General features: G+C 34.2%; 1 protein-coding gene across 1 annotated transcript in view; it reads right to left on the bottom strand.

The window, feature by feature from the left end:
* Nucleotides 1-18,202, bottom strand: part of LOC144443855 (protein dead ringer homolog) — a 30,434-nt gene that overhangs the window by 11,802 nt on the left and 430 nt on the right. The window contains exons 2-3 of the mRNA XM_078133427.1: nt 17,140-17,715; nt 5,493-5,565 (exon numbers count right to left, since the gene is read on the bottom strand). Coding sequence (XP_077989553.1) covers nt 5,493-5,565; nt 17,140-17,715 — 649 coding nt within the window. The remainder of the gene's footprint in view (nt 1-5,492; nt 5,566-17,139; nt 17,716-18,202) is intronic.

Genomic DNA, 18,202 nt, shown 5'->3' on the forward strand with positions numbered 1-18,202 from the left:
CAGTCTGCGATATTATTTTGAAATATGAATTGAGCATTTCATAAAATGTATAACAAGGTACCCGTGTGTTTTAGTGAGTTGATAGGAATATTTATATCAAAAGCTTTCATACCATAAATCATGACTAAATTTATCAAAGACTTGCTTTTGATGGTACTGCTTGTTTTATTGTGTCACTGCAGGCGGTGCAGGTGTAGTATGCACTCTAACAGACTGTGTTAGTGTTAGAAACATTTCCTTTCACCAAAATAACTGTGTTATCAGGTTGTATTAAGTAAAAGGAAAATCTAAGCAAGTATATGATCTGAAAACAGTTAGTATGCAGAGAAACTAGTATTATGACTGATGAATACTGGATAGATAGCATATCAAAGCTCCTTAAGTGAGTGACAATTTATTGCATCCCAAAATCCCCCTTAAGTGAGTGACAATTCATTCACCTTGGTTCAATTTTATGATTAAAATGTACTGTTTGTTTAGAAACTGTTTTACAATAATTTGAGTGTCATATTTCAAGCTATCAAATACCATATGTTTACTATCATTATTGTTCTGTACATTGAAAATTTACACCAACATGAGGAAGTAAGGAAGTATTAAAATTAAACTTGACACCCTCAAAACTGTTTGACCCTCAACATATCATTTCATATTTATGTCCTCTGTGCTTTTGATCCATTCTTTTATATCAGACACCATCAAAATGTTTATGTTAGTTGATAGTGTAGTTTCCCATCTGTGTATGTAACCTTTCTCACTTAAAGTATAATAATGTCATATACAAGCTAGTTACAGACATTGGGGTTAGCTTCATAATTTGTGATCTCAACAACTTGGAAATTAATAGTCAATAAATTACAAGGACAACATGTCTGTCACTGTCAGTTAAAAAGACAAGTTGTATGTCTTGTACAACAATCTCCAGAAATACCCTCCAAACTTCAGCCCTCCCCAGTAGTGTTTGAGAGAGACTTTTTGATCAAAATTTATCATGTTTTGAGTAATTCTACACTTAAACATACCCAGAAACATCCCAACCAAATTTCCAACAAATCTGCTTGGCAGTTTTTGACTTCACACTTTACAGCCAAAAAGTCAAATTTGCATATCACTAATGGGATCATAATGTTCTAAATGATTCTTCGTTTACATACCCAAAGAAACATTCACACTAAATCTAACCCCAAAACATTCATCTGTGATATGATATGATCATTTTCATTTGAACAATTTCCCATCTACATACCCTAAGTAATGTCCCCAACCAAATACCAAGGCAATCGGTCTGGTAGTTTTTGGCTTAATTCATTTATACACATGCATACATGCACGCACGCACACACCCATACATACATACACATTTCACCATGCATCTAATAGCACTACTGAACATCAGATTCATCATGCTAAAAATGGCTTGCTGACAAGAAGCAAACATCTCAAGTCAGTACATTTCATGACACAAGGCTCAAATATTATGATGATGTTGTTGTTGTTGTTGTTGTTGTTGTTGTTGTTGTTGTTGTCTTCTGGGCCCTGCGTAGCATGAGTGTCTTTTGTTAAGTGTTTTAATGTTTATTCAACATGATAAAACACTCTTATATCTAACATATTACAAGCATTTTGAAGGTACTGATGGGAATTATTGGGTGAAGCTTTAATAGTCTTCTTTTACTACGTTTAGTAAAAGCTCTCATGCTGCACTCAAGTATTAAAGTCTACCGACACAGCATTATTAAACTACATATTTAATGAGATTTTAATATACTTATTGTGCAAGACATGATTAATTTGGTACAGATGAGTAGAAACAGTGACAATGCTTGACATCAATTGACAAGCCACTGTTCTGTAGAAAATTAAACAGGTTAATGGGTTCATCATCTTCTCAATCATGTTCTCTCAACAGAGAGTGTATTTTGAAGGACTACAGACAGGTTTACTGGTAGAGACATTTTAAATTTATACATCTATGGTTTTGTTTTTTTTAAATTCTTTAATTCTTAGAAATGATAAATGTTAAAATAACCAAATTATTCATTAATACTGACAGTTTTAATATTTTTCTTTGAATCCATGTGTATTATTATTATTTGATTACTATCTTTTTAAGAAATTGATTTTCATTAAACAAATATCATTAGTCTCTCTTTGGTGCATCACAACAGAGTACCCATAGTTCTGTGGGGATTGGCTATCACCTTTCCTGTATCACACCTGGTATTTCGCTAGTGGCCTTTTTCTTATATGAAACCTCAGCCAGAAATCAGGAGCTAATTCTTATTAGGTTTCAAATTGTGAGATGACATAAATAGCATCACCACATAATAAGGAACTTGCAATCCAGACTGAGCATGCTCAGATGCAAAGGACTATGGGATTATATGTGGTTGTCGTAATACCTAATCTGGAGCTACTGATAAAACAAACCTCCCACAATGGTCAGGGTAACTATGAATTGATTATTTGTGGTTACAAATAATGTATCAACATTGTTTACAATACTAATTGATTAGTATTTATTATCACATTTCCCATGATGCAACATTCAACATGGCGGGTTTTGCAAGTTCCCTATTAGAGGGCTGAGCTATATGATGTAAACATAATTACCATATTCAGTCATCGCTGCAGGAAATTGTATTCTACTTTTAGATTTCATTTAATGGCCACTAGCAAAATGTCAGGCATGGTAGGAGAAAGGAAAGTGCCAAAGTCGTCACTCAACTGGATTCTAGGCTATAATAGAACTGCTGCTCTGATAAAATGCCTTCATCTTCATCCTCTTTTTCACAACTTGTAGTTTTTTGTGTACAAACAAATATCCCTCTTGTAGAAAGTATTCATAGTATAGCCACACGCTACACAGGAGTCAATGTTTTATACTACAACTCGTATTGTCAACTACTTCTTGTAATGCATTTAAACTGAAGATACTTAACAAGTCTCATATATCACTTCTGCCTAAGTTCGGATCAATGCCAACTCTACTGATATGGGAAAATGATTGAAACCAACATATTTTATTTCATTTAGTTTTTATCAAACAATGTGAATAAGCTCACTAGGTATCCCCTTCCCCTTGCTAAAATTTGCCATGGTGGTGCTCTACTTCCTGTCTTTGTGTACCTTGGGGGTATACATGGTATAGGTTACTCGGTTAATCATAGAGCACTGCTGCTTTCCTCAATGTCTGAGTAATGCGAAAAGCATCCCTGATTTACACTTCTACAGAATACCAAGGGAAAAAGCTCTTAAGAAATGGTACTATGATGTGATGATACCCCCAATTTGAGAGAGGGCGCTGTATTCTCAATTTCCCGTTTGCCGTCTGCAATGGCGTATTGGAAGAACTCAAACTTGGTATGACGATACAATACATGAATGATCCGATGATGTAATTACTCATACAGGTCTATCAAAAAATGTAGAGGAATCCATACCAGGCAGTCTACTGTTCTAACAGTGAGAGAAGACAATTGTAATGTCATAGATGACATGCATCAACATTAATGATATACTGGAATAGTTTAATCAAGATGTTATGTCAGTATTTTCACTTGAGTAAAAAGTTCATATACACAGATTGTGCCAAGTCAAGGACATGTCTATTATACAACAGACTGTGCTATCAAGGACATGTCTATTATACAACAGACTGTGCTATCAAGGACATGTCTATTATACCATCATCTGTGTTAATATTAATGTCAGAAGATGATCAATGTATCAACATTAACATTCTAGAAACATTTAATCAGGGTTTTATGTACTCAGTATTTCCCCAAGGTAAAATTCAGAGTATGTCAACTTGTAAATTTAAGAAACTGACATAGATTATAAAAAAATACAAAATTGTTTAGGAGCCTTTAATTATCTTCTTTCCATATTAATATTTGTTAAAACCTTATTAAAATATCTACTGGAATATCATGACATTTAATACATGATACCACTTGTCTTACTACTAATTAAAAAAATAGCGCCAATGGCGTTGTAACACATCTGTACAAATGGACAGACAGAGCCCATTGTAATAGTCCCCCTTCAAGGGACTAAAGATACAGTGGGAATTGTGCTAGCTACTCCAAAGAACATTCAAGCAATAACTTCATCTGAAAATGGCTGAAAAAATTGTACAATGTACGAAATGTAGCAGGAATTTTTCCATGTGAAAATACAACGAGGATTAAATCTGGTTTCTTATGTCTCATTCCTTTGAGGCAAAGTAACAGGCCACAGAGCTACGTTGTAGGATTACATTTCAAACCTTTATCCTTCTAATTGTATTCACTAAGCTGCAAATATTTTATTCTATTCTCTTACATTTTTATAGTTCTTGCCATTTGCAGAATAGGTGATATAAAGCCTGGCAAATGATAGTCTAGTTCTTATACAGTATTGTTACCATTTACACCTCCACTCACAGTATAGTCAAAGTCGTTACTCTAGAAGTCCTGAGATGCATGAGATGCAATTTAAAATTCATCCACAGCCACCCACACAGTCATTAACATCATGTCTTTGTTAATCAATCACAAAATTCTAACCAACAACACAATCCCTCATAAAGTTAGTGTTTATTGGGTCAGTTACATAAATGTCCAAATATGGTATATTTGTCAGCTCAGGATGCTACTTATAGTACACTGTTCACATCACTGTAACAGTTGGCGTCCACTGATTGGATGAACAACTTTTTGTGCTGATTGAGGGACTTTGACTAGACGGGGTTTAGTTAGAGATCACGTTGGCATCCAGACTAGGCAAATACTGAATGCTGCATGATTCAATAATAAAAATGTTAGTTTTGATGTACCACTTTCCCACTCTGTACTCAAAGTGATTATAACTATTACTCTTTACATGGATTGACCTATAGTGGCACAAGACCTTTTAAATTCCGTCAACTCCCTGGAAGCATACAATCCATTACAGACTCTGAAAGCACATAAGATTAAAGTATTCACATTACAACCTCAATCCTATCAGGTCCCTTATACCGATGGGTTGACTGGGGTAAAATCATGGTTCAAAATTAAGCCACACATGCTCAATAAACAAACTTTGTTCATTCAGGCCAAAGCCTCCTCCCCTAAACGAATATTCACAGGTGCAACAATTTGACACATTTATATATAATGTAAACCATGGTGAAATCTGTAGCGGTCACACCACTACATGGATACAATGTGAAAACATGATAGTAAATACATTAAAATACCAACCAAAAACCCATTAATGTATATCACATTAGAAGTAAATTTGAATCAATTTATCAACATCCTAGTAGTAAATACAGATCTGTTATCATTGAAGGTGTGAAAGTTTTCAAAATTTGGTAAAATATGAAGTTGAGCAATTGCATTGCCACCTCCTTTCCCCTAAATGAACAAAGTTTGTTTATAGAGCTTGTGTGACACTGTGTGATTGTCCTTTTATGCAATTATACTTGCCGACTACTGTATAAAAATGCTGTTATTTAAACCTACCTCTTTTCTGCATATATGAAAATAAATCATCCAAGAACTCTTTCCTTTTTGGGTCATCGGTCAGTTCATACAACTGTCAAGATATAAAAATAAGACAGAAAAACAAAATAAGGAAAAGGTACTACCTGGTATTAAAGAAACCTTTTCTATTTGCATCACATAAAATTATACCCATACAACATCAAACCATAGACCCTTCACCATCTTGGTGTGGGGTCTATGATCAAACCATAGATGTTGCTCTTCCAAGGTCTATGCTATGATCAAACATTGTCTGACTGAAACATTACAAATTCAAAATTTTGGAGTTTGTTCAGTGTAAGATTTCTATTTATTCAATTCGTGTTGTGTAAATTCCTCTGATGTGTATAAATAATTACGTCATCGGATCACAGCATCAGTGAAGTGAAGGCATCCAGCAAAGTTTAGTACCCAACTAAATACCATGTAGTGTGAATTAATGTTTTGACATATCTGTCAAGTCTAGGACATTGTTTGAAGCACATCTAAAGCTTTACTTTAAGTTTGAATAAGGATTGAAATCTAGGTGTGAAAAACCATTGTCTGATAGAGATAAGGAAAAAGTTAATTGGTCAAGAACAAAATAGTCATTCCAGAACTATGGCTTCACTGATAAGATAACACTAATGAGATAACCTGGGATTGAAATAAAGCCTTTACATAGATCAGTCACATATTACACTGACAAATGATTCAACTCACATGTTTATTATGCAATGAACATTTACATCATCTAATGCTATCCTTCATCAAATCATAAGATCTCTCTCAGGGTTAGAGATGATCGATACCATAGTGTCATCCAGACTAATTTATACACAAAAAGATGTAGGATATGTCAGATTTGCTGAAATCACCTTCTTCTATGAAAAGGCTATGTATGCTGACAAAAGTTTATTGGAATCAACAGGTGACAACAAGAATTTGAAAAACATTAACATTCCTTTCCCTTCGCTGTTAAATCAAGACACTAAAATTTCAATGATTCTATTCATACACTGATGGACACATTAAAACTAATTGTTCACACTTATCTTGGTTTGTTCTTGCACTATATTTGGGAGTCTAGTTCCTATATGGTATTGTTACTATTTACACCTCCACTCACTAGTCTAGTTCCTATACAGTATCATTACCATTTACACCTCCACTCACATAGTCTAGTTCTTATACAATGGTTTAGTTAGAAACCACGTTAGTATCTAGACTATATATTTTGTCATCTTGTCTTCAAACCACCATCTTTTTATAACACTACAGTTTTAATTCAGGGTGACCCTAGTTTTTTTCTCTGTTTCTCAGACTTTCTTGCTGACTGACCCAAATTTTCAGCTCCGACATCAAAATAAAAAAATGTTGTTATTTTCGCCTACCCGTAATATTTTGTGGACGACACTTGTTCAAGAACAGAGCATTTCTTTTATGTTGGAAATTATTCAAGTAGGGGGAGGGGAGCTGAGAATATGCCAAATGTGTAGAGAAGCTGGGAAAGGGCTTGTTACCAGAAATCCAATAAAAAGAAGATAGAGTGGAAGAAAAGGAGAAGTAGAGAAACATGAAGAAGGTAATTTGTATTTTTACTCTTTTTAAAAAAAATTGACTGACCAACCAACCTATAGTTACCATAAAAAAGTAATGAGAAACATAGAAAATAGGGTCATCTTTATGGTAATTTCAAGCCTTGAATTCCATATTTTTATTGTCTATTGGCACCAAACTTGGAATAGATATAACCAATATAATGTACAGACAGAGACACTCAATGCCAGCAGATATGACATTGTTACTGTATATAGAGTTGATTCAAAACTGTTACTCTATGGAGACAAAACTACAGAACATATAGTATACACAATAACTGACAACCTAACATGCTATGTTTAATTTATCAAGTTACAGGCATTTAATATTTTAAGAGATTTACAAAAATAAAATAAAAAGACTGTGGCTTGAGTCTCCAACAACTGACTGTGATCCCCCATAACAATTATGGAATACTGATAGACCGATGTATACAGTAAAGCCATTCACTTAATGATAAATGCTAAATGTGGGTGGAGACTACACATGATTAGTGTCACATGTGGCCTATCTCTGTGACTATTCCATGCGTACATGTACACCACTTTATGTTTATATCACACATACTTTATTTGAATTTATTTTGATATTTGATGCATTACTGATTTCACCCAAACTTTATTGTTTAAAATGAGTCCAAGAATACACAAGTAGCATGATCTCCCATATGCAAACAGTTGAAAATAGATCTATATTTTTGTCAATATTCTTTCTTTTTCAGTCATTAGTTTAAACTAAAGTTATTTATTTATTAGTCTAACTAATCCCTATTGTTATTAATTTGTTATTGTAATAATCAAAGAGGCTTTGTTTCCTGATATTAATATTGCATAAGATAATTAGATTATGGCATATAGGTAAAATGGGACTGAATGAGTTGACCTTTGACCTTGTCATTCATCTCACTTCTCAATCAAACAAATATACAGTATACAATTTTGTTTTGCGATTCTCATTTCTACTCTAACTATGACACACTTAATTACTTGTATATTTATTTGTATTTCTAGTGGAGAGTTTCATTGGTTTAGTTTATTTCTGACTTCATAAAGTCACCTGACCAGAGAGATGGGGACATTACAAACAATGAATGACTGATACACAAATGATATATACATACATACATACATACATACATACATACATACATACATACATACATACATACATACATACATACATACATACATACATACATACATACATACATACATACATACATACATACATACATACATACATACATACATACATACATACATACATACATACATACATACATACATACATACATACATACATACATACAGGTACATACATACATACATACATACATACATACATACATACATACATACATACATACATACATACATACATACATACATGCATACATACATACATACATACATACATACATATGTAAATACATACATACATACATACATACATACATACATACATACATACGTACGTACGTACATACGTACGTACATACATACATACATACATACATACATACATACATACATACATACATACATACATACATACATACATACATACATACACACATACATACACATACATACATGTACACAAACACACAAGCCTGTCTATTAACACATATACACAGATACACAAGCCGAACACACACATATGCATACATACATACATATACACACACTTCTCTGAGCACACACACACATATAACCCTCATACATACAAGTCAAGCATGCTGATGCACACACACACACACACACACACACACACACAAATGAAAGAATGAATAAATGAATGAAAGAATGAAGGAATGAATGAATGAAAGAATAAACATATAGACACATACAGATATGAACATACACATGTACATGTGGCAAACAAACACACTAACACTCCCATAAAACATAATGTCTATTAACATTCAAAGTACACAATTAACTCTAGGTTAGAGTGATTTGTCAGTCTGCAACCATTTCCTGCACATATTGAATCATTAGTATGGTTGGGTTTTTCTTGCAGTTGATAAATGTCTCATATTTATCTGAGTTCACAAGACCATTTAAAAAAAATTAAGCTTGAAAATTGTGGTGATACGTCTATTAGAAATGAGGACTATTCCATCATTATATTTGCACAAAACAACATCAGAACTAGAAGCATAATACATTGGATATAAAAATTACACTTGGTAATAACACACAGTAAATATACACAGGTTGATTTTAATCTTTAGGTTTGTAATTTTAAACCAAAATTCATTTAGTTATGAAATCAGTACATAAATCTGTCCACATCATAATGACATTTGAGCAAAAAATAAATAAAATACAGGTTTTTTCGCCTTCTTATTAGTATAAATGTATAAATGAAATACAAATGTGTATACTTGATGTATATATACTGATTTTGACATAAGAGAATATCATCAACTTGAACACTGCATACTGTCATCAATTATCATGAACTGTTATCAAATTTTCATGCTAATATCCAACTGCATTGATACTATCGTTCTTTATTAAATTGGTCATTTTATATCACTGTGCCCCAAGTACTAAAAGGTCGTGATATAAACATAATAATGTAACATGATTGTTCACCGCTCGTTTAGGCTGACTCTCAGTATACAAGCTCTCATTAATATTATGAAAGATTTTTCAGGATATATTAAAATATTTGGACAAATACAGTTCAGTACTAAGCTGTGTTCCATTACATGACATGACATTACAATACAGTCTGTTATAATAACACTTTTACAAATATTTATACAGTTGAAGTGTAATTTCATAATTCAGTATCAATATTGATGAGTCTGTTAAAATATTATTTAATTATTGATTCAAAAATGGTGTCAAGAGAAATGAAATATTACATACATTGGTGAAAATGTTAGAAGTAATTTAATTATAAGAAAAATTGGTATGAAAACGAATGGATGGCCTAATATTCTACAAAGCTGAATACAACATAGACATACTGTATGTACATCCCTCATAATTTGGGATTATTCTCAAAAATGTTATCACTTTATGAATAGCAATATTTCATATTTAACATGAAGCTAGAGTCTAAGACTATTCATTCTACATAATCCTATTGCAAATATGGGATAGAAAAATTGGAAAAGAAAAGACAACACAAAATCTTGTGAGCTATGTTTATATTTGCTTAATCATACGTATCATTTTCTGGCACTCACGAAAACATGAAACTAAAACAGAGTCAGCTTGGGATTTATTTGATCTTGTAAAATGTCAAAACAAGGTTAATGACTTTAACATAACAGCAAAGTGATCAACTTAACCAGAATCATTCACCTGACCACACCTGTACACTGACAAATTATGAATAGGATTGCTCTAATACCAGTAAGGGCCAGTCTTTGCAAGGTTTTCAATGTAGTTGGAAGAAATGACATCACTACACAATTACAGCTAAAACTTAAGTTATCATATATTTCAGTTTTTATTTAATTAATGGCACATTTATAATCAATCTTAAAGTTTTACTTTATCATAAACATCAACCAATTCATTAGTTATGAACATCTTTAATAGTAAAATCACAATCTCTCAAGTCCAAACAGAAACAGTTTGTCAAATATAAATACAATAAATATGAGTTTTTACAATAAAATAGAAAAAGAGAAAGTGACTTCACAGCAATATTCTATGATAATCTAGTATAAATACAACATATAAAGTAATGAGAAATTATTACAAGGTCCTGTGTATACCTAATAATTGCTACTATACCCCAATACCAGCACTTGCCAGTAAAAATCAGACCACACATGGTAATCTGCTAGATGTTAGGATAACCTCACAATCCAAGGACACAAGTACCCATATTGGGGAGGCCATATTTTATTACATGTAAAGTGAATGTTCACTTGATTGTGTTTTTCGTAATGTATGATTTTCATTGGGGTATACTGTCAAAAACACAACAAAATATAGATGTAACTATGCTCATTGTCTGCATGCACTTGCCTGGCAACTTATCCCAGATGTTCTTATCTGATAAAATAGTAATTTGCATTATAAAGGCATGTAATAGTGTGAGTATAGGTTGTAGTTCAGTTGATACATTGGAAATGCAAAGCCTGGCAGGTATATCATAGATATTTCATTATCTATATCATATATCAGTAACATGATACCCTCTCACCTGTACAGAATCAATATGTATCTGACACGTTAACTATAAGTTATAACAACCTTCTATGAAGACAATAACAAGTGAAGCCATTACTAGAGTCGACCACCATCTTCACTGAACCAGTCAGTACCCACACCTTTCATTCAGTACTTTTTAGCCTGACATCAGTTTTATGAGGTGAAAAGTTATCAGACATAATATGGTTTATTTACAACTATACAACATGTTCATTCAGAATTTTAGTCTGATATTAATTTCATGAAACCTTATCATATTCAAAAGTTATTTCATTACCTTCCATATGGGAAGGTTATGTTATGGTGATGTTCTGTCTGTCTGTCTGTCTGTCTGTCTGTCTGTCTGTCTGTCTGTCTGTCCGTCTGTCTGTCTGTCTCTGTCATCATTTTCTCAAAACGACTGGCTCAATTCAAATCAAATTTGGTACACATTCTTTTGAGTAATGGATAAAACAGATTATACTTGATAAACATGTCATGCATAATAATGATACATTTGCATAAATAATTACTTTTAGTACTTAGGCAATATCTTAAGAACACAAGCTTCAAATGTTATGTATGTTGTTCAAACATCAGTGACAACAATGAGCATGTATCATGTAAAAGCTTGTTGATATAGTTTTTCATAGCAAGTCATTTGCATAAATTAATGGATATGACATCTATGGTAAATTAGAATTACACATCAAACTATCATCGAAAGGTTTGCATTTTGTCCTTACGGAAGTCATTCAGTTTCCATCTCTTTAGAGCCAAATCTGAGATGTAACACTTTCAGGGACACCTAAATTAGTCTGGTCATTTCTAATTTCACAGTGTGCATTATAAATCTATCAGATGACATTGAACATTGCACATTATCAAGCTGTCTGTTAGTCTTGTATTTGAAGAACCAATCTGAGGTTTGAGATATTCTAAACCTCCTCTCACATCCAAGGTTGATTTTTTTGAATCTTTAAGTCCAAACATCAACAACCAGACACGTTGTAAAAAATGGCAGATGTTATTTCTTGTACAATGTCAAGTCAAGTCAGTCAGTCAGTCAATCAGTCACTTACTGACTCACTGAAGTCAGTCGGTCAAATATTAAGACATCCATTGTAAAGAAAAACTTATTTTCTTAACTGTAGAGTCCTCAGTGTCCCTTGCAATGACGAATCCAAACACCCAATTGCTCTCTTCATAAATATTTCCAGCAAACTTTAGAGTTTCTTTTTATAAAATGAAATGACAACTTACATTGCATGCAAAATGCTTTCACTTTACTCTAAAAGTACTATAAAACACAGCTGTTTGAATAGAATAAAATACCAAGAGAGGGTCATAAGTCAGGCCATCTATTACTACCATAAAAGTGGTGCCCCACTATCATATCACCTGTCATGAGAAATATGTTCTTGTACTGTCTGACCCAATTGAAATGACTATATGGTAGTGGTTATAATAACAGTCATTAGTCTGCTGGTAAAGGAAGTGGTAATGGGAAAAACAGAGTGAATAATTCAACATGGGGACACAGGAAAAAACGAACGAGACAACGACAGCACATTAACAGTGACTGCAATTTTGTTGATATCTCATGTATCAAATAATGAAAAGTCATGACAGTTATACTAGGGATCAAGTAAGACTTGAAGGAGTGGATTTTTTTTACAACATACTACCACATTTGGAGTTTCTTTTACTGATTTGTGTACTCAAGAGGCAATTGTATTCTTTGGATACTTTTTCATTTCAATGTATTTGTATGGATGTTGTCTGATCAGCTTTCAAGGTTCAACTACTATAATAAAGATTGGCTTGATTGCTTCAAACGAATACAGCAACATAAATCAAGTCTTTGTAACTTATACAATATGTCTGCCTTCTCACATATGACCATTGTACGCAGAATTATTATGGTATAGGTTTCTTGAGCTGTTCATTTTGTATTACACCTTTGTCCAAAATCATAGTTGATTTGGCAGTTACAAATATAGATAAAAAAATAATAAAAAAATGTCCAAAGTGCAACAAAACAGTCTCAGTATTGATATTCTTGTGGAGAAATCTTCTCATAAATAAAAGAATTGCACTTTCCTCTTTGAGAACAAAATAGTGATTTGTTGGTTCATAAATATATGTGTCTCCACTGAAATCTGGCCTTGTTCCACAAATAAATGCTTCTTATACAGGGGTAAGTTAAGAGTTGCATCTTGTCAAAAATGTAGAAGTCACACAGGACACTATCTCCACTTCAAGTAGTAAACTTTAGGTAATGCTGCCTGAACAAGGTAGGCCACTGAATTAAAAAGGTTTTAAATTTATTAAACTCTGACATCAGTCCGTAAGAAAACATAAATGTAACTTGTAAGTGACAAACATCTACAAACATGGACCCCAAAGGTTCATTGTTACGTGATGCAGAAGGAAACCGGAATGTCCAGGCAAATCCTGGGTCAAACTGAGCATTTCCCTTCTTAATACATACAGACCTGGTTAATTTTAATCAGGTGGGGGAAAACCCAGACAACAGTGGTAACAGGCATATGAGCTAACTGCTTAGCCACTGACAACAAACTACAATCGCTTGGATTACATGTTTCTATAGCAACAAGATGATAACTATTAATGTAGTGTGGTACCACAAGTGAATGTCAATTTACCTGGAAAAGACAAATAGTGCAATAATTTCACAAATTACTGTCATATCACATATCAGTACTGAACTGTATAATGTTTGTGGGTCTGGATTTCACCAAAGTGAAACAATTATCTATGACACCGGATGTGATATGGAAAGTGTTGGAATGGATACTCTCAGCTTATCACCTTCGCATTACCCTCGCTGACCTTGTCACCTCTAACCTCTCACACTCAATGTTACAAAATTTCAGGGTGCACTGTAAAAAAGTTCAGCTGCGTAAATCTAAGAAATTACAGAGAGTATGACACTTGGTAAATAAGCTGCTAATATATTCTGATACAACAATGACTACATGTTGTTATTGGTAACAGGGCTTTACTTGCTACTAATTAAATTCACTGTTAATTGGACTTGATAATGTTTTGATTTCTACTTCCATTAATCTCTTTAATTGTGGACATCAAATGACATTGACAGAGTCACTGAGTGAAATTAACTAAGTGCCTTTTTCAAGGTATCAATAAAAGAATAGAGTATGCCACAAGTACAAGTAGTCAATGGATAGTGTGTGTATGTGTGTGTGTGTGGGAGACAAGTCATCATCAAGGTCCCAACATTGCTGGCTTGTTTAAATGTCATGCCACAACTGGGTTTGTGGTTTTTTAAATATTCTTGGCTGGTTGGAAATTGCTTCCCCAGCTATAACTGAGTTGGTAGTTTCAATATTTTCAGCTGGTACAGTGGTATGGCACTTTTTCCCAGCAACCACTGGTTGGTAGTTTCAAAGTTAGAGGCTGGTATTAGAACCCCTTCACATCCTCTGTACCGGTTTCTGGCATCACTGAAGTTGGTAATCAAAAGCTTCCTAGCATTGACAGTGGTTCTATTAATATTATGGGCTACAAGTTTAAGTTTCCCACCTACTGTTGGTTACCAGGTGGAGGTTTCAATGTTATAGGTTGGTACTAGAATCTCAGTCTACTACACACTGATGGTGGGTAGAGCATTATGAGGTGGGCTACATCTTCCTTACCTAACAATAACCAGTGTTTTATAGATATTGGCTTGCAGTAAGTTGATGGTTTCAATGTTACGCAAATGGCTAGCCTGTTTACTGCACTGTTGAGATACATGGTTAGGTGGTTGTATTTCCCAGACATTGATTTGGGGGGGGGGGGGGGGTGCTAGGCGGTATGACCAGCCAACAATATATCTCAACAGTGCAGTAAACAGGCTAGCAAATGGCAGTGAGTATAAAATGGTCCCATTTATACTATATTGACAGTTTAAATGATTGACAGTACTGGTCTCATGTAATCAAAATGGTTTAAATGCATTAAACTTCATACTCTATAAGTATCTACACTTTTAAATTAACACAAACACTATCTACAACAATATTACAGACTGGCTACATACCAGTAACAAGATAGCTTTAGGCACAAGTTCTTGAAATGTCACTCACTATATTCTTGCAAACATGAAGGTAGCGAGTCTCCAAACACCATCTCACTCCAGCTATGTACAGTGTATGTATTTTTTACACTTCACATATTGACTTTATCCAAACATACTACTTGGGGTGGTTGTTCAACTTTAATTATTGAGCACATTTAGTCTGGACTAGCTATGATAAAAGACGAGATCTAGATAGCCAGACAAATGAAAGCTGTGTCCTCAGACACCACAATACATCTACCATAACTTAAACCCATAACCGATAATTTATTGGTGGTCAATGAAAGTGCAAAACTTTGAGTAATGCTGAGGTCAATTTAATTCATTTCTACACTACTTTCTTTCAGACTGGCATTCATTCTTGCATCAGATCACCCAATCCTCACCTGCCTGCATATATTAAGGCTCCAGTGGCTATTCAACAAATGTCCCACCACAAGCAGTATTAATTACCCAACTTTTTCACCTTATTGATTGTTCAACTCTCCTACCATGTCATTGAGATTGATATCAAAAAAGCTAGACACACTGAATATATCAGTTTAATTGATATTCAGAATAACACACAAAAGTCAGTGCTGCTAATAAAGGCCTGCAACCAATAGTTCACCGAAACCGGTCTTTCTTTCTTTCTTTGGGATAACTAATTGAATAGAACAATTTAATATGGCTGACTAAGCGATAGGTATGTCTGGTAGAAAGCAATATCAACTTACATTGCATGCAGGGGTTGGAGTGAATGCAATTGGAAATTGAGTAGTTAAATTTTATACTTGTGTGCTAGATTACTATACAGGTGATAAAAATGCCTGACAATGGAATGCAGGTCTGAGTTTGATGGCTTCTAAGTATGGACTGGTTCTGCTATTCAAATATATAAACTTTGGGTAGAGCCTTCAAATGTATTTGATATATGCATTCTGTAATTTAATGTCGTTTTTATTGCTATCTTAATGTCGGTATTTCTTATTGCCACTGACTAGGAGTTCAGATTGTAGTTAGATTTCATTCGGCATGTGACCTGTGTCTCCCAAACTACAGTCTGCATGGAAACCATGCACAATCAGACAATTTCATGATTAAATATTTGAGGACATCAAACTACCACTACAAAACACTTTCACAAAGATGCAAATGAATTTGTTCTGGACCATTCTTGTCCAATTCACCTATGCATGTCATGGCCACCACCGGGTATCAAATTAATCACCATACTGACTGAGTGTCCAGCCTTTATAAATCACAGTTACTGATGCTTATCAGCAATATGATTAAAACAACCTTCAAACTCCTTTCTGATCATTTTTGTAAACTCATTTTGTAAACCAAGTCTTTTTAAGTCTTTGTAAATGAATTACCCTGTCTTTTTATGCTACTGTTTGATATATTATTGACAATAGGCTGGTAGTCTCCCTTTTCATTGAACTAGGTGAGCCAACTGTAACATAAATAGAATGATGTATGGGTCTGGAGGGAAGAAAATCATAAACATAGTGCATTTTAAAGTGTTTTAGACACCCTACCCTTAATTAATTGGTTTGTTCACAATGCATATCATGTCACATTTCGCAATGAAAATGACACTATTTGGCTTCCTAGAAGAGCCTTTACCCTTTTCAAGATGTTTTAACATGTATACCCTTGAAAATAAACATGACAAACCCAACTAACATAATTTCTGTCAGAACTAAAAAATACTATTTCAGACTGCTATGACAAGTTATAGGCAATATAATTGATACATATCAACAAATATACAACTACACAAACTAACCTGTTTGAATTGCTCTTCAAAAGTCCATTCTTGTGATCCCGGGGAAGGACTCGTTTTTTCTGATGTTGGTGCTGGGTGTTCATGAAGGTGATGGCGATGATGTTGATGAAGATGTTGTTCTTGTTGTTGTTGTTGTTGCAATGCTAGGACCCTGGAGTCTGGTGAAATGTCTTCATTTTCCTCCTCCCCATCGTGTTCTATTTCCTCCTCTCTATCAATTCTCTGTTGATATTTTCGTTGTATGCCCATAGGCGATAGTTGTGTTTCAGTCTTAATACTAATTTGATGTTTATTGGTGGGTTCTGGACTATGTCGTCCATTAGTTTCCATTAAAATGTCTCTGTCTGTTTGATTTCTTCTGACCTCGTTGTGTTTCTCTGATGCCGTTTGTTCCCTTTCTCTCTCCTTTTCCTGTGTCTGTCGGACGCTGTCCATGACTTCTTCCTCGCCAACTTGTAGCTTGAAAGCTTCTAGTCTGTCAGGCCTCGATACAGTAGGGGAATTTCCTAGTGGGTGTGCAGTGCTCCCGTAAAACTTCAGTGCACTCGGATTAAAATTAAACGTACGTACACTGTCCTGGAAAAGGGCAAATCAAACAAATAAAACGAGGCAAAACCTAATCTCACATGAAAGTGAATGTGAGCAGGGCTTCCTTCTATGCCTCCCCGTGTGGTCTGTGATACACACCGACACACTAAGGGTAACATTTAGCGAATCAAACCTGCTGTAACCTGAATTGAAATCAAACCTTTCTAAAACTATGTGGAATGTAACACTACACGACTTCAACTATGTCTCAAATCATGGACTTAATAATGTTGCTTTCAAAATGGCTTTCTTCGGCCAATGAAAACAAACGCCACCTCAACGCCGTCTTCTCTCACCAAAATGACATTTCAAGCCTACGGTAGACAACTTTCGAGTACAGAATTGATAACAATACGACTAGCACACGATGTATACAAGTATCAATGACAACATCAAAATCTAGGTTAGCTTTCCGTCATGTCAGCTGCTTCCGTTTTGAATGGAGGCCCCCGCGGAGTTTGGTGGCAAATGTCAG

The sequence above is a fragment of the Glandiceps talaboti genome, chromosome 12 (assembly GCF_964340395.1).
Source record: "Glandiceps talaboti chromosome 12, keGlaTala1.1, whole genome shotgun sequence".
Lineage (NCBI taxonomy): Eukaryota > Metazoa > Hemichordata > Enteropneusta > Spengelidae > Glandiceps > Glandiceps talaboti.